The sequence below is a fragment of the Magnolia sinica genome, chromosome 15 (genome assembly GCF_029962835.1).
Source record: "Magnolia sinica isolate HGM2019 chromosome 15, MsV1, whole genome shotgun sequence".
NCBI lineage: Eukaryota > Viridiplantae > Streptophyta > Magnoliopsida > Magnoliales > Magnoliaceae > Magnolia > Magnolia sinica.
In genome coordinates, this window is record NC_080587.1 from 70,913,904 (window position 1) to 70,937,425 (window position 23,522).

The 23,522-nt window shown below is 39.2% G+C and overlaps 2 protein-coding genes across 3 annotated transcripts; both read left to right on the plus strand.

Annotated features, from left to right (window-relative positions):
- The first annotated feature begins 534 nt into the window (after positions 1–534).
- LOC131226759 (E3 ubiquitin-protein ligase SINAT2) lies at positions 535–11,990 on the plus strand. Of its 2 annotated transcripts, none has more exons than XM_058222467.1 (4): positions 535–684; positions 5,760–6,086; positions 9,222–9,608; positions 11,502–11,990. In XM_058222467.1, the coding sequence occupies exons 2-4, from the start codon at positions 5,868–5,870 to the stop codon at positions 11,820–11,822; spliced, it is 927 nt and encodes a 308-aa protein (XP_058078450.1). In that variant the 5' UTR covers positions 535–684; positions 5,760–5,867; the 3' UTR covers positions 11,823–11,990. The 2 variants fall into 2 exon arrangements, with proteins under 2 accessions (XP_058078450.1, XP_058078451.1); XM_058222468.1 differs by lacking the exon at positions 535–684 and adding an exon at positions 9,059–9,135 and having other exon boundaries at positions 5,995–6,086.
- Positions 11,991–14,455: 2,465 nt separating this feature from the next.
- On the plus strand, positions 14,456–20,441 carry LOC131227843 (probable protein kinase At2g41970). The gene is made up of 8 exons (XM_058223670.1): positions 14,456–14,572; positions 14,798–14,972; positions 16,290–16,543; positions 17,640–17,766; positions 18,137–18,410; positions 19,083–19,215; positions 19,349–19,435; positions 20,244–20,441. The coding sequence occupies exons 2-8, from the start codon at positions 14,888–14,890 to the stop codon at positions 20,367–20,369; spliced, it is 1,086 nt and encodes a 361-aa protein (XP_058079653.1). The 5' UTR covers positions 14,456–14,572; positions 14,798–14,887; the 3' UTR covers positions 20,370–20,441.
- Positions 20,442–23,522: the final 3,081 nt, after the last annotated feature.

A 23,522-nucleotide genomic window follows, 5' to 3' on the forward strand; every position in this document is an offset into this window, starting at 1 on the left:
AAGTGCCTCTCTCCTCTCCTGCAACAAATTTAAATTATTAAAAGGTGTGATGGCTATTTGGTAATTCAAAAATGTAAAGATGGCAAGGGAAAACCTTTCCTCATTTTACACTGTTGGGCGTGAAAATAACAATTTTGAAACATGCCGTTTTCTTTTCCTTTGGAGAGTCTGGATGATAATATTTTTTGATTTCTTGCATTTTGAGTGGGCTGCATCATTATTAATGACATCGTCACTACTGCATTAAATGTAGATTATGATGATGTGGCTAAATGACAATGCAAAAAACAGAAAATTCTTGTTTGAATTATTCAAACTTTTTTTCAAATAAGAACCATCCAAAGAATAGAACCTATCATTAATGTAGATGATCGCTCATGATAGCTTAATACTCCCTCCAGTTGATTATTCACTGTGAAACGCACGTCTTGAAAGGTTCCGATCATCCGTATGTATGGCCGACAATCAGATTACGAAATTCACTTTCAGTAGTCCGCGGACTACGAAAAGTGCGTCACAGAAATAAAAGACGCTGAATGTGGTGCTCTCTCTCTTGCTCCTGCTACAGACAATCTCAGCCTTTTCTAGCATTTCTGAAAACAGTGCAGGAAAAATAAAAGAAAAACTCTACCCCCGTTTAATATCTATCAATTCCTTACATGGGTCTATCTCCTTCTTTTGATGGTAATTTCTCATTATCTCATTCCCCTTTGTCCTTTTTTTTAAAAAAAAAGAAAAATGTATTTTTATTTTTCATTTGCAGAATGAGCTTATTTCAATGTCTTGAAGCAGGATAGAATTTGGAAAAAAAAAGTAAGCTCGGTAAAAATGTCTGTTGGGTTGTTCTCATTTTCTCTGTTTTTGGGATTTTTTTTTTTTTTTGGTGGATTTCATGTGTTGGTTTGATTGGATTTATTATTATTATTATTATTTTGCCTTTTGGTGTTGAAATTTTATCCCTTTTTTTCACTCCCTTTGGTGGGGATGTTATTTGGTTTTGATGATTTGGATTTTGGTACATATGGAAAGGATTTGTGGTTTTGAAGATGCCCATGTGGAGATTAGATTTCTTCTCTATCTTTTTTTTTTTTTTTTAAATTTTTTGGGTCCTTGTTTGGTTTGCAGGTTTGGATTTTGGCGGATATTGACATGATGTGTGCCTTAGAATGCTCATTTGGAGATTTGGATTGTTCTAATTTTCCATGGATTTATGTGGACTTTTAATTCCCATTCGGAGGTTTGAATTATTCTTTTTAATTTTGCTGGATTTTTAGTGTGTGTGTGTGTGTTTTTTTTTCTTTTCTTTTGGGTCTCTTGTTTGGTTTGGAAATTTGGATTTTGGTGTCCATTTGGAAAGGATGTTTGGTTCCAAAGATGGCCACTTGGAGAATTTCAGTTGTTCCTTTTTTATTTTCACGGGATTTTTTTTTTTTTTATAAATAATATATTTTTAACTCTTGTTTGGTTTGCGAATTTCGATTTTGTAGAAATGATGTGGGCTTCTAAGGATGCCTATTTGGATTTTTGAATTGTTCAGTTTAGTTTTGCTGGATTATTAGTGGTTTTTATTTTTATTTTATTTTTATTTTTTATTTGGAAATTGGGATTTTGGTAGATATGGAAAGGATCCGTGCTTCCAAAGATGCCCTTTTGAAGATTTCAGTTCTTCTTCTTCTTCTGGATTTTTGGTAGATATGGAAAGGGTGGAATTTTATGACCCAGGGATGGAGGATAGATGTACCTTCCTTGGTCTAGAATTTGTAAGTGGGCCCATGGTCTGGTTGTCTAGACCATCAATCTGATGGGCACCATGATGGATGAACCAGTCATCTGATCCTTCGTCCTTTAGGCGTTCGATTTTTACCATTGCCGTTATACATTCTTAGCTGTCCATTGTAGGTTCCAATTCAACGGCTAGGGTCTTCTGATATGGGAGATTTTAGGGGCAGATTCCTTCCATGGTGGGGCCTGTCAGACCAACGGTCTGGATACTGAACCATTTGTGCCACTTGTATGGAGTTGAGGCTCATAAATACTGATCCTTATATATGTTTTGAGGATGCCCATTTGAATGCATATTTTACATTAAACGGATATTGATTTTGGTAGCCATTTTGCTTTGATTTGATGTTCTGAGTAAAAAATTTCAAAATTTTCAATTGAAGAGATGAGAAAATGGAATTATACAACCAATCAAGAGTCGGGAATATCCATCTAATGATCCTTGATGATATGGTTCTCTTTTGGATTTGAATAGTAGATAGCATTTTGTTGCTTTTAGTGTTTGTGGTAATGCAGGTTGTGCTGAAAATTGGTTTGGGTGGTGTTTGTTTTTACTAATTACTAATTAGGGTTCCATCACAAAATTGATTTGATTTGGTTTACTTTGTTAGAATCGAGACCTTGGGAAGATTAATTTGTTATTTTGATTCTATTAGAAAGTGTCTTTTCTTTTCTGCTTGTGTATAGTGCATATTTGGTGCTCCCATGGGACACCATACCTTTTTGTAATTACCGCTATTGTGAATAAAAGATGATTAGAGAGGATTAACTCTCTAATTCCATTCTCTCTCCAAAACATGGTATTAGAGCTAGGGTAATACATGGCCATTAGGTTTTATAGATACAAACGGTGAAAACGGTTCTTTATCATATTGGTATAATGTTTGGTGGTGTGGTTGATTTAGCTAAAAACAACATTTGGTAAAACAAAAAGGTAACTGAAAGAAGCCCGTCTTTCCTTTACACACTACATGCATAAGGAGATGATTGAGTCAAATAACCCAAATTTCCGACGGCATTCTGATTAGAGGGTTTGGGCCCATAGCTCAATGGACTGTGTTGATTTTTTTTTTTTCTTGCAACCTTGAGGTCTTCAAGGAGATGATGGTAGATGAGATTGTCTTTTAGCCATTTGTCTATGTGCATCAAATTCTCATCATTCCATTGTGTAAAATATCACATACCAACATCTTCTAGCTGCTTGGAGATTGAGAGATGCACCCGAGTCATTGACATCCCAAACCCAAGACCTAAGCCCTCAAATCCAAAGAGCTAAAGGCTCCCTTCTATGGATGATTACTCGAGTTTCTAAGGTTCCCCCCAATAACTGTATTTGGATCATCATGGGGAGCTCAACCGGAAATGTTCCTTTTCTGTCAGAAGTTATTGATTGAGTGCTGAACATATGGTAGTTGATTTGCTTTTAGCTTCTTTCTGTTCTTACTGAAGCTTATATTGTTTTTGGAGATGCTTCATCGTTCGAAGATATGAAGGTTTAATCATTGGAATCCATTCGAGGAATAATTGGAGAAGTTTTAGTTATGGTCAGGACATTACCATTGACCATATTGTACCATACTTGATGTCCAACCAATCTGGACATCAGGTGGTTTAATGTGGGCTAACTAGGGCAAGACATGATCATCATCAATGTGGTCTGGATGCTGAGGAAAGTGGACCACACAAGCTGGACGTTTTCTTATTAGGTTTTATTATTTAAATATTTGGTAGATTTATGAGTCATGACTTGTTCAACAAGTTTTCCTTTAGCTTATATATATATATATATATATATATATATATATATATATATATATATATATATATATATATATATATATCACATATCTAGTGGGCCACTTTTTAGGTGTCAAACAATGCCTACATAACATGAAATTTGTCTCATTTGAAAGTCGATTGAGTTATCTTTCCGACGAGAGCCCAAGACATGCAGTTCCTATACCATTTGAGTGAGCTAGGTGTAATTTTCTAAAGCTTGTATGGTTGTGATGGGTTTTAAGGGTATTTTGTTCATTTTATGTTTTTAAGACATGGATTGTTACAATTAGAAGTAATGGATGGTTCGGACAGTATTAAGGATTTCTTTGCTTTAAGAGTATATAATCATGTAACGACTCTTTTATGAGGAACCAATGTTGTCAAATGTGATCACATATATGCATACTATGGCTTAGATCGCATACGCGCATACCGTGGATGGCATATGCGATCTGGGAAGTATGCCATGACATACTTTAATATGCGATCACAAATTTCCAAACAGTCAAATTTATCTATTTATTCAATTTGGTGCACTTTTGTCTATAAATAGGCACTCATATCCCCTCCAATGTCACTATTCTTTACTCCGAAGCTCTAAATCTCCCACTTTTTCTCCCTTACACCTCTCTCTTACTCAAATATCTCTACAACTATTTCAAGTATGTTTATTTTTTATATTTTGTAAGTTGTGTTTGTTTTTTGTAAATTAAGTTGTAAGTTGTAAGTTGTGAGTAGTTTCAAGTTACCCATTTATTAATAAAATTTCTATGTTCGAAGTTTTTAATAATTAATTCTCTCTTAATGTAGCTCGTTGATTGTTTTATTAAAATTTATGTAAATGTAATATAAGTAATTAAATATAACTTAATGAAACTCTCAAATTATAATGAAATAAGTAAAATAACCCAATCGAATCATGTGTACTAATTAGGTAACTTTTTCCTATTTTTTAGATTTTTTTTTTCAAAATTTTTATTTTAAAAAAATAAAAATAAAAATAAAAATATGCGATTGCATATGCGATTTGATAACAATGTGAGGAGCTATGATGTTCACTATAGGATCGTGTTTATTTTCATTAGAAAAGTTGAATTTTTTTTCTCAATTTCTAGCGTAAGTACTCCCCAAGGTGATGAAGGATTCTAATTGGATCTATGAGGCCCTCACGGAGCATTCGCTTTTGAAGGTCTTCTGTCAATTCATTGATGAGTCGCTTGTAGAATTGTGGCCTAGTTATCCCATGTCCATGATCGATCTTTCGTGATTCAAACTTATTTGTGTCAATTTCTCATCCTTATGGTGCTCTTTTAACTTTAGATGGTGGAAGAAAAACTCACCAGAAAAGATTGAGTGGAATTTCTCTTCCTTATGTGCTTACGTCTCTTGCTTGTTCATATTTTAGTTCTTTGCTTGGTTATCAAGTCAATGAAATCTCAACACCTGAATCAGAAAGAAATGTATACGTATACACTCACAAGAAATATTAGAGTAGAGAGGGAGAAATAATGCTATTGATATTCAAACTTCTCTTACAATACTAGAGAAAACTTACAAACTAAGCAAAATGTGAAATTCCTAACTCCTGGAATGCGAGGAGTTGTGGGAAACAGTTGCTGGAAATGAAGTGAGGATTCTAACAAATACACTGGAAAGTGCTGATGCCGGAGAAAAGATGGATTGATTTTAGTGCTCTTCTTTTTGTCTGTTTGTCGTTTTAGTTCCTTGTTCTTCGTTTGGTTAACTAAGGTTTCTTAAGCTCATTAGTGAAGTGCTGTAATTTGAGTAGAATCGGTTGATTTCTCTACGATCGAGTGGCCAGTTGGAAGGTTGATACAAATAGGAATTTTCTCTACGATCAATACACACCCTTCAAATCTTGGGCTCCATTGTGGATGGATCACAGCCTGAAATCAAACTGATCGGTGTAATGGACGGTTAAAAAATGGTCAGTCCAAATTGAACGGGTAGAATTAGATGGTATCTTCTGACCGGTGTATTTTTGGGTTGTATTCCGAGATTCCACCCACAACAGGCCCATGCTCTGAAGGGTCTGGATTGTTGTGCATGAATGTCATGTACAATGGATGGATTGCCATGCATGTATTATTCTTGCAAAACATACTAATTTCAGTATCGACCAAAAAGATTCACATATTCCTATTCATTCAATGACACCTGTTTATTTCCTTTCCCAGGTTAAAGATACCCTTAGAAATCAGCTATTGAAATGAGGCAGGGCTCCATTGCTAGTTTTTGTCTGTAGCTACCGTTGTTTGTAGAAATTAGAATTTGGGTTCACGAGAATGGCTCCTGGAAGCAACATCTGCAAAGAAGTTTCGGAGTCGCACTCTGCTCTGGCAGATTATGGCATATCAAGTGCAAGTGCGGAAATCGAAAAGATCCCATCAGCAAAAGCGACTGCTGTGTTGAGTGGAAAGAGCGGAATGTCTTCTACTAATGGTGTGCATGAGCTACTTGACTGCCCCATTTGCACGAGCTTGATGTACCCTCCTATTCACCAGGTTCGTTCTTGGTTTCCCTTCTCATTGTTTCAAGTTTGCCTTTACTTCCAAGTTTTCATCTTTATCATAGCTGCTTGTGGCTTCATTTGGCTGGTGTATCTTTTGAAATCTTGATTTTATGCACTCAAGATTTTGGTGGGGCCCACTGCTCGGCATATTGGCATTCGCTTGTCAGTTCTCAATGAAAAATTCTGCAAAATTGACAAGCAGGAATTTCTTCTTCTTCTTTTTTTTTTTTGGTGATTTTTCCGGCAATTTCTTGAGGAATCTATATTTTACCAAATAAGGCCTCCGCAATTAGAAAATACATTGAGGTGCTTTTTGAGGAATGAAATTACAAAAATTCCCTCAATTATTTTTTCTTTAAAAAGTAGCGAAACTCAAGATTTGTGGGGTCACGTGGTATGTGTATAAGATCATCAGTTGGGCTACACTTGAATTGGAGTATTTTGAATGGTGTACATTATTTTTTATGGATTGGCTCACGTTACGATTGGATCTACCAAATTTTTGGTTAGTCTAATAAGAATGTTGGTGTGCATCTGTTGGACGGGTGGGATGTGAGATACATTCCACTTGGGCCCCACAACTTTTGATTTTCCACTTTGTCATAAAGAAAAAGCAAAGGAGGGCAGTAATATAATTTCTCCTCTTAAAAAGCACTAGCCGGGAATATCGGTTACTGGAGGCACCATTTTGATAAAATCCAATTCATTACCTTAGTAGTGGAATTTTGCAAACTGACAACTGAAAGCTGATGTGGCAGCACGATGCCTGTGATCATTGATCATCTTGATTACATGGAAACCAATATTTCCGAAGACACTATCAAAATGCAGCCTATAATTGCATGGTACAGGTGTCCTAAGTGGCATATGTTTGTAGGAAAGATTGTATATCACTACAAGTTGTGGTGCTGTTGCTGTTGGTGATAAAAGAACTTCTATCTATAAAACCTGCATTGCTTTGGAGAAATGGTAGTCAATCCTACTTTTGGATATGGCACACATGCAATGCACGTTTGAGAAAGGAAGCTGTTTGCAAGACGTGGAAGAGGGAGGAGAATTGATCGTAAAAAGAGGAGTTAGTGGAAGTGGGAGGAGAATTGATCGTAAAAAGAGGAGTTATTTGATACTCTCCTGGAGCATGATGCTCGATATGCATGCGTTTGGAGGTTGTAGACATGGCATTAACTACTAAATTGAACTGTCCAAATTGGAAAACCTGCTGTGAATGGGTCATCATCCAAAAGTCACATTGCTTGAGCTCTCCTAGCCTCTGATTAGTGGACAGATGTTTGGTAAATTCTGACCATAGGATATTTTGTATTAAATTGTCCTTAAAATGTCTGCTAATTAGGTATTGTTATAAGTTATAAACACATCAGTTCAAATGATGGGTAACAATTCAAATGGCTTAAACTGAGTTGTATTCAATTTGTACAATTTCTTTGTGCCTGTGTAGCAACCATCATACTCTGCCAGAGTATCAAAGCTTCCTACATCTTAAAAATAGGCGAGTTCGGTGGAAAGCAAGAATTTGCCCATTAAATTACCTAAATGCCTATGCATATAATTTTAAACCCTTCCTACGTCCTTAAATAGTGCATTTTTTACCAATCTATAAAACTAGTTGTGTGAAGATCTTTGCCTTTGTGAGTCAGTCTTCTCTTCTTGTTATACATAATAAAGTAGAAATTAAATCAACACTGAAGTCCTCGGTTCGAGTGCCCAAGTGGGGTGTGTGTAAAAAAAAGAGAAAAAAAGGTCTGTTTCATTATTTGTGTTGGGGTCACTTATTCCGATAGTTTTATTCCAATTTCCTTATCTTCTTCTTCTTCTTCTTCTTCTTCTTCTTTTCTTTTTTTCTTCTTCTTCTCTCTCTCTCTCTCTCTCTCTCTCTCTCTCTCTCTCTATGAATGCCTTATTTTCATGGCTTTCTTATTTGTTTGGTTAGTGTGAGGTTTAAACTGATTCTTGAAGCGTATTTTCAATGCAATACACTTGAGGCCATCATCGCTCAGGCAAACACTGAATTTTGTTCTTTGATTTCTTTCCCCTTCTCACAGTTCCGATTTAGGGGGTGTTTGGATTGGGGCTAAACCAAAGAAGGGAAATGAAAACTAAGACGGCAGCATAAGTGGAAGAGAAAGTGACGCCACTGCTTGGGAAAGGAAGCCCTTTACACCTATTTACTTTGCTATGGAAACTGTCTTGGAAAATGCATTTCCTTCCATTTGCTATATAACATGTAAGAAACACTGAGAATGCATGCACAAACTACATGATGAAATAACAGCTTCTGAGTGTTGCATGGAAGAAGCGTGGCATTTGCTTGAACCCACTAGACCTCGTCTACTCTCTTACTTTTGGGTTCGAAGTACCTGATTTGAAATGGAAGAGAAAGAATGATATTTACACAAGGTGTGTTTGGATTGGGTGAAAACCTTGGAAAACTAATGAAAACAAAATGAATTCGATTGTCCCACAAAAGTGCCAGGTTGGTATGTGTGGCCTTGTGTAGGGGTTTATGTTGGATTGGCAAAGCTCCCTTGTCTTTATTTTTGAGCTTTTGACATATAAACCCTGCCTTTAGGCCTATACCCAAATACCCCTTACCTTTTAAGTACTCCTAAATAAACCCATGTCTTTCAAACATTAGTAAAAAAAATCCCTGCCATCAATGAGCCATATATATGATTACCATATTTTCAAAATTCCATTAGTTTTACTTATGGGTCATTACACCTTTTACCACAGCTGTTATCAACTGTCATTACATGTCTTTACACTTCTTACCTACTCCCTTTGCCAGTGCCACTTGCGTCTAAAGCCATACACATGCACATATAGGCACACATGTAAAATACAAAACATGCTCATGAGATCTAATCCGTCCATAAGGTTGGAAATAATCTGTAAAACCTTCTGCCTATTGCTAACAGTTGCCTTTTGTCCTTTCAATCAAGCTAGCATAATGGAAACACAACTGAGGGGTGTTTCTGACGATAGATTTCAGACGTAGGGGTTTATTTGCCAATATTTAAATGGTAGGGGGAAATTTGGATATAAGCCAAAAGGCAGGGATTCATATGTGGGTCGATCTAAAATTACAGTGTTTAATCTGTATGTACAGTGTCCAAACGGCCACACTCTTTGTTCGGAATGCAAGCTTAGAGTACACAACCGATGCCCGACTTGCCGATATGAGCTCGGAAACATCCGGTGCTTGGCTTTGGAGAAGGTGGCGGAATCATTGGAACTCCCTTGCAGATATCAGAGCTTGGGTTGCCACGACATATTTCCATACTATAGCAAGCTCAAGCACGAACAGCTGTGCCGGTTCCGGCCATACAACTGTCCTTATGCAGGATCTGAATGCTCGGTCACAGGCGACATCCCGGCCCTTGTCGCACACCTCAAGGACGACCACAAGGTTGACATGCATGACGGGTGCACCTTCAACCACCGATATGTCAAGTCCAACCCACAAGAGGTCGAAAATGCTACGTGGATGCTGACTGTAAGTGATTTCAAACTTTTGGGATTTCTGGTAGATATTTTGTAGACAATCAAAGAGCTTTGCTAGATGCTTCTACCTGGAAAGTGTGTTGGACATCCAAGACATGCAATTGGTGGGCCCCACTGTGTATATGGCCCAACAAACAAAATCTGGTCAGTCAACTCATCGGGTGGGTATCATGTACAAAAACTATTGACAAATAGAAAAATTTCCGACGATCAACATTCAAGGTACACATCTGGCCCGCCTGATGAGTGGTCCATAAACACTTCTAGTGTTGATGGGAATGAGACCTATGGGAACAACACGGAATTGTATGATCCACAACCTGAAGATATGTATAGTATCCGCAGGTTCTCAGTTTGTATGAGTGCTTCCCATGGACCAGTGAGCCTGACCATTGATCTGTTGGGCCCCACTGTGGACGGACAAGTACCGGATACAGTACCCTTAATGGGTGACCTGACAATGAAAAGGTTTTAAAAAATAAATACAACATGGTCCACATTCAGCTGAAAAAAAAGACCAGTCTTTGGATGGTGGGATCCAGCCTGGCAGATTTTTTTTTTGGGTATGGTCCAACATAGTGGGGCCATCATATCAGCGGTGTGGTCACTGAACAATGGCCCCCACTTTTACAAACTGAAAAACTGAGGATGCCATACATATCCTCGGCATCAGAGAGTTATTTTCTAGAACTGATCTGGGTTGCGATGTAGTCCTCTCTAAAATGCAGAATTTTGGTGAGATGTATGATATATGCATGCATGACAACGGATGATGATGTGCATTTTCTGAAAGAGAAAACTTTAATACTCTGCCAGAGTGTGAATGATATGCAGGCAGTTGGGGATTACTTGTAATTGCATACTTGGCATTGAAGTAATTCAAATTGAACTGTTCAAAATTGTGGGTCCCAGTTTAGATGCATCATCACGCAGTCTAGTCGGTTTAATTTGAATGAATGAATTCCACTTGTCCAATTTCTGAGTGACTGCTTATCAAGTGTCATGGGCAGCCAGAGTATCAAATAACTCTCCCTTTTTTGAAATTTGTCAAACCCATCTCTCAAATCTTGGGTTTTGCTAAGGTTCCCTAACCTTTTAAATGGCACATGGGATGACCTATTGTTGATCTGAACTGTTCATTCATTCATACAACTGGGAGCAAGGCATGATGCGAAAATCATGCCAAACGGGTGATCCTAAGCTTCTGATAAAATAGCATGAAAATGGACTGTCGAGATCCCACTTTGTATTTCTATGATTCTAATCATGTGATTTATAGCTTGTAAATAATGGAGAGCCATAACAAATTGGCCCCATTCAAAGGGTTAGGATAATCCGATCGATGTAATTCTTGCATCATGGCTTGCTCCTAGTTGTATGAATGAATGAATGGTTCAGATCAACATTAGGTCTAGCACGAAAATGGACAGTCTAGATTGACCGAAAAAACAAAATAGGTCCAATCATCATCTTGAAACATCTAATAGATAGAACCCGCTCAGTATTTCTTATGATATTTTTTTACACACCCAAACCACACTCACACACACACCCCATTCAAATCGTTAGGATCATCCGATCGATGTGATTCTTGCACAATGGCTTACTCCTAGTTGTATGAATGAATGGATGGTGAATGGATGGTTCAGATTTCACGATAGGTCACCCCGTGTGCCATTTAAAAGGTTCAGTTGTGGGGACTAACAAAACTCGTACATTTAGATAACAAATTCATTAATGTTTTTACAATTTTTCATATTAATATTTTACTATACAAACATAATATTTTAAATCTGCTGAAAAATCGAAATCTCTGCGACATTTGTCCTACTGATTCCTATGATACTCTTCAGTACCAATCCTTGAAAATCCTTACTTGGTGCAGGTCTTCAATTGTTTCGGGAAACAGTTCTGTTTGCACTTTGAGGCCTTCCATCTCGGGATGTCACCTGTATACATGGCCTTTCTCCGATTCATGGGCGATGACAACGAGGCAAAGAACTTCAGTTACAGCCTTGAAGTGGGTGCGACCGGCCGGAAGCTGATATGGCAAGGTGTCCCGAGGAGCATCCGTGATAGCCATCGGAAAGTCCGTGATAGTCAGGACGGTCTGATCATTCAGAGGAACTTAGCCCTGTTCTTCTCCGGTGGTGACCAACAGGAGCTGAAACTAAGAGTAACAGGCCGCATTTGGAAAGAGCAATGAAAGAATGGCCCTTGAAATTCTTAGAGATTTGTGTCCACGGGAAGATCAGGAACATTGTTTTTTATATGTAAATTGGGTAGTTGTAAATTGCTCAGAAGTTGGGTAAAATCTCAATTTTGGAATTGGAAGGCATTGATAATATAAAATCGACATTTTTCCTAAGTTTTATTGACTTGTCTTCTTGTTAATTACTGTTATGTTATTGTCTCGTGGTTTTAGTTTCACTTCTCTGATTCAAGAAGTTGAACTTGTGGGAAGGATCGCAATCTTCGTAAATTGGCATGTTGGATGATTTTTGGAGCATTCCCCCATCAGATCAATGGTTTGGAAGTTTGGATCAGTGAATCATGGGTCCACATGTAAAAAGCATTAGTAGGATGCAAAATATATTATGAGGGCATGTTTGGTTGCACCAAATTTCATGATATTTTCAGATTAATCAGCTTAATTTGGTGCAAATATCATGAAATTTCAAGATATAATTGGTGCAACCAAACGCCCCCTAATGAGGCTGGATCTTAGCCTGTCATGCGATGTGTGGGTCCTACTGTGATGGTTGCATGACATCCAATCCATTCATCATGCGCTTCCCCCTGTTCTACTTGGCTTCCAAAGATCAGGCCATTTCAAAGTCAGGCCTAAAACCTCTAAAATAATGTGGTGTGCCCCACCAGAGTTCTGGAATGACCTGATTTTTTGGGGTATCATCTTGGTGGGGTACATCTTCTTAATGGACCAGATCACAAATAAGAAAACTATGGTATGGCCCCACACGCAATTAGAAAAAGTCATCCCAGCAAGAACCATAAAAAAAGGGTACACGTGGCAACCTGATGCAGGCATTGATCATCTGAACCATGCATCAGGTGGGCCACATGGAATTAAATGATCCCTACCAAAGGATACGATTAGAACTTTGGGGTCACTGTTCAGTGATACAGATCATTGGCATGATGGACCCCACCATGCATGTACGGTGTCCCGAAAATCTACTCGATTGGACCGTTGTAACATTTCAAGTTGTGGCCTTCGGATAAACGGTTGAGAAGAGAAACGAAAAACACCATCCACGTTCAAATGAAAAGGGTCCCAAGATTAGTGGGAAGGATCTTCGAACCTAGGAAAAAAATTTCAGGGCATGGTCCATCCACTGTAGGGCCCAACAGATAAACGGTCCTGATTTCTGAACTATGGGTCACTCCTGTACAAACCAAAAAGCTGAGTATACTATCCATGGCCCTTGTTCATATAAACCTCTATGAGCCGTCCGTTGTTTCCACAAGAGGCCGGGTCCACACTCAAGCTTTGGAAGTTAAGCTTAACCTGTTATTGGTGTGTGGGGCCCACCGTGATGTGTATAACATTCAATTCCATCATTTGTGGCCCCTCATGTTCTCCCTGACGCCCAAAAATAATGCAGATCAAAAACTTAGGTGGGCCACACCATATAAAAAAATGCCTAAATTTTCTAAAATGATTTTGTGTGGCCCACCCAAGTACTGGAATGGCCTGAATTTTAGGTTATCTGTTCATCCTGATGGGACACATATTCTGAGTGGATTGGATGGTAACATGGTGGACACCACAAATGATTTGGAAGTTTTTTACTGGTTGGCGTTCCCATTCCCACTGTTCCCTGTAGTGTAGCCCAGCTAGGTTTTAAATCGGGGGACTTATGGGATACTATGATAGCATGAGGAGGACCACATGATGGACGGATCGGATGTCATGCATACATCACGGTGGGCCCCACACATCGCCCTGATGGTTAAGCTTAACCTACAAAGCTTTGTAGTGGATCCGCCCTCTTTCCATAAACGTACAATCCTATACGTTCAATCCGAAGCTATCAGAAGGATGGCCAAAATAATCTGACGGTTGAATTTCTACCTGCGAAATCAGATGGTTAAGATTACCCGATCAGCATGATCTTCAAAGCATGCACCTTGAATTTCTAAACGCGAAATCAGACGGTTAAGATTGCCCGATCAGCATGACTTCAACCCATACGCTCCACCGTTTACAGAACCCACAATTCGAACGGTCTCGATCTGGTGTATATAATATATGCCACGTGTCCGCTCTATATACTCTACCACGAAAAGACGCGGATTGGTTACTCGCCGGCTAAGAACGGACCCGGGCTCTGAGGGGCCACTGTGATGTGTGGATATTATCCACACCGTCCATCCATTTTAAAATATCATTTTAGGAGACCAGCAAAAAATGGATACAGTCCCTAATCTCAAATGGACCACACACTGGTGATTCAACACCTATCGCTGAAAATGTTTTGGGGATCACAGAAATTTTGGATCAAGATGATATTTTTTATTTTCCTTCATCCATGTATAAGTGACCTTATGAACAGGTTGGATGGTAATTAACCATCACGGTGGGCCCTAAAAAGGTTTCAATGGTGAGTGTCACTATCACAGCTGCTTCCCGTGGTGTGGTCCACTTGATTTTTTTATCCATATGAGTTTTCTTATTTTAGTCTAAAATGATATGAAAAAGTAGATGGACAGTGTGGATTTATTCCATACATCACGATGGACCCTCAGAGTCTCTGTCCATTCATACCTAGGGAAAGGGCGGGGTAGTACCTAGACCGCGTCCGTTAGGTAGTTAGATAGATACCGTTGAGAGCCCCTTTCTTTGGCAGGAACAGAGGCCATTCTCTCTCCCTTTCCCTTTTACCCGTTCCTCTCTTCCTCCACCATCTCCTCCATGCGATTCCACTCTAAATGGTACTCCTGCTTTTCTCTTTTCCTTTTTTCCTTCCTCATCTTCTACTCTCTCTATCTCTCTGTCTCTCTATCTCTCTCTTTCTAATTTCTAAATTTCTCTTGAATTGTATTTCTTTTCATTTCGGATTCGTGTAAATATCAAATGGGTTTGTTGGATTATTAAGGATTTTGGATTCAATGATAGTTTGGGTGGTTTACTGATTTGGGTTAATTTCTGATTTGAAGAATTCGGACCGTTTGATTGGCGTGATGGGCTGTTGAGAATCTCTGGAGCCTGTTTCTTGATTGGGTTCGTAACTGCTGCGGCCTGCCACAATGTTGTGCTGTGGAGGTGGGGAGGACGAGAATTTCGGGCAGCCCATCAACCAGTACACTGCACCACCGAACGGGAATGCATATGGTGAGACTCGACTCATCTTGGTCCTGGTAGTTTGCTAAATCCATGTGGGTGCTGCTTACGTGTTCGTGTATTTGCCAATATGACATGTGTGAGATCCAAACCATCTGCTGGGTGGATATTGCCGTGTAGATTCACTTGAACCTCATGAAAATGCATGTGTCATGTCAGTTTGGAGGATTCCCAGGGATATATATGCTATAGTTTCCTTGAACCTTCATCCTGTTTTACAGATGCGGCCCATGGTTCGACTGTCCAGATTGATGACCAGATGGACCCACCATGAATTTATGATACAAACTCTCCTAGGTTTTCCATGGAATGTGGACTGTTGCTTCATGTGTTCCTTAACTATCTGTTGGCAGACCAAGGATCCAGGTTAAGATTATCCCACTGAGGAAAATTCTTTTGAGTAGTCCATCTGATCAATGGTCTATATTGCTGAACCATGGGATCCGCCTGTGCAAAGTACTGAAGTTCATGATAGTAGACAAATCATTGGATTGAGGATTATAGAAGGCCTGAGAATATATATATATATATATATAGCTTGTTAGTACACCCACTGTCAGTTCACTGTTAGCCACCCCCACTAGGGAATTGTGCAATGTACATGCTGTTTGATTGAAATGTACACATGTTCTGAGGTTTGGATCATTGTAGAGGAAACCACGCCAAACAGAGAAATTTAAATGGAATAAGGGAAAACCAGTGTAGAAGATTGGCTGGTGTATAGCTTCATTAAGGGTGCGTTTGGATGCAAAGTTGAATTGAATTGGAACTATTCCAACATAGCAGAAATGGAAATTTCCTTTCCTGGCATTCATATTGAGGGTATAGGCTTCAAATTACAAATACAGTCCTTAAAAGTTGGACTCAAAAGGGATCACATCTGCAATGTTTTCACTTCAGTTCACTTGTGTGTCCAAACACAGCCTTTTAAGAAAGTTACTGTATTTGCTTGCTTGTGAATGATACACTTAATAAAATGGTGAGTGATATTTGAGGGAATCCACATTTTGCTCACTTGCCACTTCCAGATGGTCCAACATTGAGCACGTTTTCTGATGCCCAGATGGGACTTTCTCAAAATGTCATGCTTTTTGAGTTGCCATTCATGGGCTTGCTAATAACGCTAAAATGCTATTGCGGCAATATCGAAACTGGATCGATATTGAGGCAGAGGCACCGAAGAGTTTCATGCAGCTGTGTCGGGAAAAAAACCACTGCAGTATTGGGTGATATGATACATATCAGACAGTATTTTAGACAGTGGTCAATTCGCACCATGCTTACGAACGTGTCTTCTATGTGATTTAGGCAATGACAGAGAGGCGAGAGGTCACAATGCAGTCAGGGGCGGGGCACCTGCGAAGATCTTACCAATCGAGATACCAGCTTTGTCTTTGGATGAGCTGAATAGATTGACTGGTAATTTCGGTTCAAAGTCTTTGGTTGGAGAAGGGTCCTATGGTCGCGTTTTCCATGCCACTTTGAGCACTGGCGAAGCTGTGGCGATAAAGAAGTTGGATGCGAGTTCTTCACAAGAGCCCGATTCCGATTTTGCAGCTCAGGTAGAGGAATTTTTTTTAGTTCATCAGCAGCATGGGTTGTACTTGCTCATGTTTGGCTTTTGATTCTGGCCAACAACTCAAACAGTTGGCACTAATGTTTTACTGATCCAGACTGTTCATCTGGTGGGCCCCTATATTTATGGGTCATGCTGGAAAGACTTTATCTTTCTGATCACGGGCTGAAAATTCAACTTTTAGTCAACAGTTTGGTCAGTGAGGAAAAGAAACTACCGATTGTGGGAGAGACTTTCGAGGCAGGATTCATTCTTGGTGGGTCCTGCAAGATAAACAATCTGGATCACTGAAAGGTGGGGGACACTGGATACCTGCATTTCTGCTGGGCGGATGAAATCATCATTTTCATTTTGGATGGGTGCTGTATGTTTCCTTATTTCACTCATTGTAGCCCCTCAATCTCGTTGGTTGTTCGGATGTGTAGAAAGCTCACTTAAGACAAAGATGTCCATGATTTAAATCTCGTGGATGGACATCAATGTATGCTGAGATGTTGTATTTGGCTGCATGGACAAGGTGGTTCGTGGATGTTGAGATTTGTGTTTGAATGACACTACTTGGAAGTCTTTTTTCTTGAAGAGCATAGTGCAGAAACATATATGGAAGAGGTGAAGTGTGAACTGATAGTGGGGTGTACTAACAAGCTAGCAATATATATATATATATATATATGGAAGAGGTGAGATCTGACACATGGGTCAACATGGCACACATGTGTGAGATCTGGAGCATGTAATAAGTATGTCTTAAAATATGAACATGCTCTCTCCTGAAATATGGGAGTGGAGCATTGTTGCGGTCGAGATGTGGAGCAGAGAGCTTCTTTTTTTTTTTTTTTTTTTTTTTTTTGTGAAAGCCAGTTAATGGATGGCTGCACTACTTTAATCCCATGGGACACCACAACATTAATCTTGTGGGCAGCCTTTTCCAATGGATGCCTCATTCTTTAGTGGATGCTGCATCTGAGTGCTCGAAAGCTCCCATGGACATGAACATCCATGCAATAAATAGAGCTTTCCATGCATGTTTGGGATTGACTATATTCTGATGTATTGTGTTTGCTTCTGCTAATGTATGGCAGCTATCAACGGTTTCAAGACTTAAGAATGAGAACTTAGTTGAGCTGTTGGGCTACTGTTTGGAGGCAAATAATCGCATTTTGGTATATCAGTTTGCAACAATGGGTTCTTTACATGATATCTTACACGGTAATCTAATCAGGTTGATATTCTTTGATTACATGCTGCCACACATGCTGTACCGAAGCGGCTGATCAGGTGGGCTCCACCGTGTAGATTTCCTGGCTGAAAAATCATGCTTGAATGTGGAAATTGTAGGGTTTTAGTCAGCTGTTCTTTCTATTCGTACTTGTGTGGTCCCCTGATGATTGGACTGGTCTTTTTATTATTATTATTTTTTTACATTGCATCTACTTTGTGGGGCCCACCTGATGCATAGATTGGAATATGGCAGCTATAAGCATGCCACAGTTAGATGTGCGGCCATGTGTGGTAGGATCATTTATGGTTTAAGCCTCTCATCTTCTATGGTAGTTAATTTAGTTAATTTTTGCCACAGGGAGGAAAGGAGTGCAAGGGGCAGAACCTGGCCCAGCCCTAAGCTGGATCCAGCGAGTGAAAATCGCTCATGGTGCGGCAAGAGGTCTTGATTATCTTCATGAAAAAGTGCAGCCTTCGATAGTCCACCGTGACATCAGATCCAGCAATGTACTCCTGTTCGATGATTTCGTGGCTAAGATTGCTGATTTCAATTTAACTAACCAGTCCCCTGACACCGCAGCCCGTCTACATTCGACCAGAGTCTTGGGAACTTTTGGCTATCATGCTCCAGAGTAAGCTTGTTATCACCCACATATACCCCCTTAATCCTATGTGGCATAGTGCACAGGATCCAGGCCACTCATCAGGTGGGGAGCACAGTGAACATGCCCCATCTCCAAGTCCAACTCATCAGGTGTGCCAGTGTACATTGAATGTAGACTGTTGGTCATCTTTTATTTGTCTCATGTAGCTGTGGCCCACCTGATGAGTGAACCAGCTTGATTGTTAGGCAACGGCATGGCCCCTACCTATTGAATTGCCAAGATCTCTCACATGCAAGCATGCTGCGAAATAACCTCAACATTCTCTTCTGCCACTCATGCATCACTACTTAGTTGAACTGAATTGTGCAATAACTAAAATAATATACAACAAATGATTCAAGTGGAAGCACCATTTTAATTCCTATGACAACCAAATCCTCTAATTTACAATTCTGTGCGATTCAAATTGGGATTGAAGCGATCACAATTTCGATTTTGGGGGCTAGTCTATCGTCATGAACAGAGTGACGCTAGCCCCACTATGGTCAATTCCATTTTATCGAATTGGAATTTTTGTAATTCAATTCAATTTGATGTTTGTCCAAACACAACCTTCAATTGCAGACTGCATGTAGTTCTTTAGCAGGCATCATGGATTGCTGACATCCAGTTCTGTCCGTCCATCTTTCAATTTTTCAGGTATGCCATGACCGGTCAAATAACCCAAAAAAGTGACGTTTACAGCTTTGGGGTTGTTCTTCTAGAGCTTCTGACAGGAAGAAAGCCGGTAGACCACACCATGCCCAAAGGACAACAGAGTCTTGTTACTTGGGTTTGTGCTTACCATTTCTACTACAATATTTGTTGGTCTTATCGTTATCGTTGTTGTTGCTATTGCTGCTGCTTCTGTTGTTATCATTTCAAATCCTTTCATTGTCCCTAACTGTATTCAAACAACAATGCAGGCAACTCCAAGACTAAGTGAGGACAAAGTAAAGCAGTGCGTGGACCCAAAGCTAAACAACGAATACCCGCCGAAGGCAGTTGCAAAGGTGTTCTTCTTTTCCCATTCCTTTTTCTTTGTGATTTTTTTTTTCCACCTTTAGGCTGTGTTTGGATGCACAATTGAATTGAATCACAAACACTTATATACAATCAAGAGGAAATTGTTAAACTGTAATGATGTTTTGGAGTATTCAAATTGAAGAAGTAGCTGTTAAATTGTGGTTATGTTACTTTCACGTTGAACTAGAAATCACATAATCGCAATTTGGTGCATATGTCACCACAATTCAGTAATATTTGTTATTTTATTAAACGAAAAGTACTTCATGGATCCTAATATGGTTGGAGCGTAACCTGAAAATCAAATCTACCCATACAATACCAACCATTTGTTTGTTAAAGAGTAAAATTGTTGGTGGTCCCAATTCAATAAGGAAGATCGGATTATTAAGATCATCCTGTTGTTATGATTGTGGTCCCAATTCAATCAGGAAGATCGGATTATTAAGATCATCCTATTGTTATGATTGTGGTCCCAATTCCTATTGTTATGATCGAATTGGAAGATATGGATTGATGCACATGTATGCAATTTGTACGGTATTTGAGTAGCCACAACTTAATAAATCATTAGGAATGCACAGCAGGAGTCTAGCCCTTGAACTAATTATCACAATTCAACTCAATAGTGCATCCAAACACAACCTTTCTTCTATTGTATTTAATAAATCATTAGATTTAATGATGTAGAAAACATGTATTTATCTTACTTTCCTTGAGACAACAAGAAGTCACTTGAATTTCTAACACATGCGTTCACGTGTGCATGCATGCGTGCGTGCGTGCGTGTATCAGATGGCAGCGGTTGCAGCATTGTGTGTTCAGTACGAAGCCGATTTCCGGCCTAACATGACCATTGTTGTCAAGGCTCTCCAACCTCTTCTTAACCAAAACAGGGCGGCCCCCAATCCCCCCACATGACTTGTTCTTAATCATTCTTTCATTAGCACTATGTTTTGTATCCCCTCAATTCAATCCAATACAATTCTTGTATCTACAAAATCTTGAGAAACAATACAAATGATTTGATTAATTAAATATTTATCAGAATGTTACAGAAATAAAAATTGCGTCTTTTCTTTGTGTACGAGATGCGTGTTTTTATTAAACACAAAGGCCGTTCATTCAATATGGTAGCTTCCACACAAAGGCCGTGTATGTCATCTCTCGGATCTTGGCCTGCATTTTTTTGCGTAAGCTCTCCTGATTTATCCATAGAAAAATTAAACATGCAGGCCACCAATCTGATGGTTGGGATTATTCGACAAGTGCAAAATTTGAACTATGGCCCATCTAAAGTATGTATTGTTGGATGAACGGTATGGATCCATTCCACAGTTTGCCATGTGTAAGATCTTAGTGAGCATTTTAGAAATCATGGCTAACAGATGCCAAAGACTTTTTTAAACTATATTTTAACGGAAGAGATCGAATGCCTCCGGAGGCACCGAAGTATCATGCCTCCATCCATACCATGTACTGCACACATGGCACATGTGTGTGGTGATCCAACCTTTCATGATGGATCGGTGTTGATCTGGCATTGATCAGACCATCCTAACCATCTGATGATGAAAGAATATGGGATGTTTTTATTTTATTTTATTTAAATTTTTTTAATTTAATTTAATTTTAGCGTCCATTTTTACACCACCGATTAAAGAGTTGGGTGGGTGTTTTTAGGTCTGCGGCCCATTCACTGTTGGTCATATTGAATGAACGGTTCAGATCTCATCAATGCATGACACATGTGCACGCAAAGGCATGGATGTACAGTATCTCAGGTGTTTCCTGAAGCTATGGATCAGCTCCTATATTTCAATATTTAATTTTGGGCAGGTAATCAACTCCATTGATGGACTACAACCAGCGGATAACTTCCAATCTTTCATGGATGTACCACATCCAACCCGTCCAATGTGTTGTCCACGTCATGAGGATCACCTTTGAAAAAACTCAGCAGCAGCCCCTTATTGATGGACCACACATGTGTGTAAAAAAAAAGTTAATTAATGGAGTGCTAGCGTTCCTTGGGCGCGGATTGGAGACGGACATGGTCAGTAGCCAAATGGCTACTGAAGTGACGTCACCAAGCTCTGTGGATCCCACCATGATGCATATGTTGTATCCATACCGTCCAACCATTTTTAGAGATTGTTTTATATAACTACAAAGAAAATGAGATAGATCTAAAGTTCAAGTGGACCCCACCATGGAAAGTAGTGGAGACAGTGACATCCACCATTCAAAACTTCTTAGGGGCCACAGTAGTTTCCGATGAAGCTGATATTTTTGTTTTCACTTCATCTATCTCTATTTTAAGTTATTAATAGGATGGATCTCAAAAATACATTACTGTGGGCCCTATAAATGTTTCAACGGTGGGTGTGATGGCTCACACAGTTTTCTGTGGTGGGTACACTTGAAATTTAGATCTATCTCATTTTCTTTGTAATCTCTAAAAATGGTTGGACGGTACGGATACAACACATGCATAATGGTGGGTCTCCAAAGCTTGGTGACGTCAGTTCAGTAGCGGTTAGGCTACTGACCTTGTCAGTATCCAATCCGCGCCCACGTTCCTTGGTATCCATGAGGTTCATACTGTCCGACCATAACAAGAAATGGACGGCCATAAATGAATATCAATGAATACAGTTGACTGATTCGCTCACCTGTCAAGATCGACTCGTTGACTTTTGTAGCATAAATAAGGGCGTGTCTGAGTTTCCAATTCCCTGGGAAATGCCTTGTAAATGTAATAATCATTTCCTTATGTAATCGTGGCACTCTATCCTGTTTTTGATTTTTATGCAAAAATGGAGAATACTGTAAAATATTTGTGGGTCTCACCACGATGCGTGTCACTTATCCACACCGTTCATCCATTATGCTACAAAATGAGGCATATCTAAAGCTTAAGTGGACCATGCCACAGAAAAAAGTGAATCAAATACTTATCATTAAAAACTTCTCAAGGCCACTGTTTCTTTTGGTATAAGTCACTTGACTGTGGGATCTATCTCACATTTTTTATCTAATGTCCCAAAAGGATGCAGTAAAACAGATGTATGGAATAGATATGTTAACCAGCTCTTTTGAACGGTTTCCAAGACAGAAATTTCATGATATTCAAACAGGTGAAACGGTGATAATTATACATTTCCAGGGTATTTACACCACCACTGAAAAATCAAACAGGCCCTAAAGACATATTTGTCATTGTCATGGCTGATGCAAAATTAAAATTCATACAGATGTTTTACTTGTACTGTGACTGGTTCACACTAATGCCGCATTAAATACAATATGTGGTGATGTAGCCTAATTCTATTGTAATAAACAGACTTTTTATTTTATTTTATTTTATTTTATGTGTGACAAGCAGAGTTCTCTGTATTCATAAAACTATTTTCTAATCTATCGGATGTAAGAGTGTTGCGCATGCAGAAGAATGAGGAGAAAGATATTCACATGCTTCTAGATCTTTATTGGGAGCCAAAATTTTCACTTGAACTAAAATTTTAAAAATTTGTAAATGTTAAAATTTACAGCACCACAAATTCACACACCCTGCTGTTAGTAGATCCTCCACTGTTAGCCACCCCCATTGGGGAATCGATACCATGACCTTAGTGTTGAAACGAGGTATCTTCTCTCAGTCTACCACTTGAGATATGGACCAGGGTGCCTTTGTTCATATGCTGCCTTCATCTCCAGGCGCCTTTAACATGCTTCATTCACCACATCTAGCTGAACATACGAAGAGTGTGGGTTTTACTGCACGTGCCATTATACATTTATCATCAACCATGTGTGCCACACGTGAGACTGTATATTTTTAAGTGTGACACATGTGTTACACAAGTTTCCAAAATACACATACACTACATGTAGAGCTAGGCAATGAGTCGAGTCGGACTGAATTAGGGTTGACTTGGCTCAATCTGGTTTTGAAATATGCCTTACCCGAACTTGATCTGACTCGATATTGAGTCTAGCATGTCTGACTTAATCTGAGTTTGATCTGACCTGGACTGATCTAGTTACAAGTAACGAGTCGGGTTGAGTTGG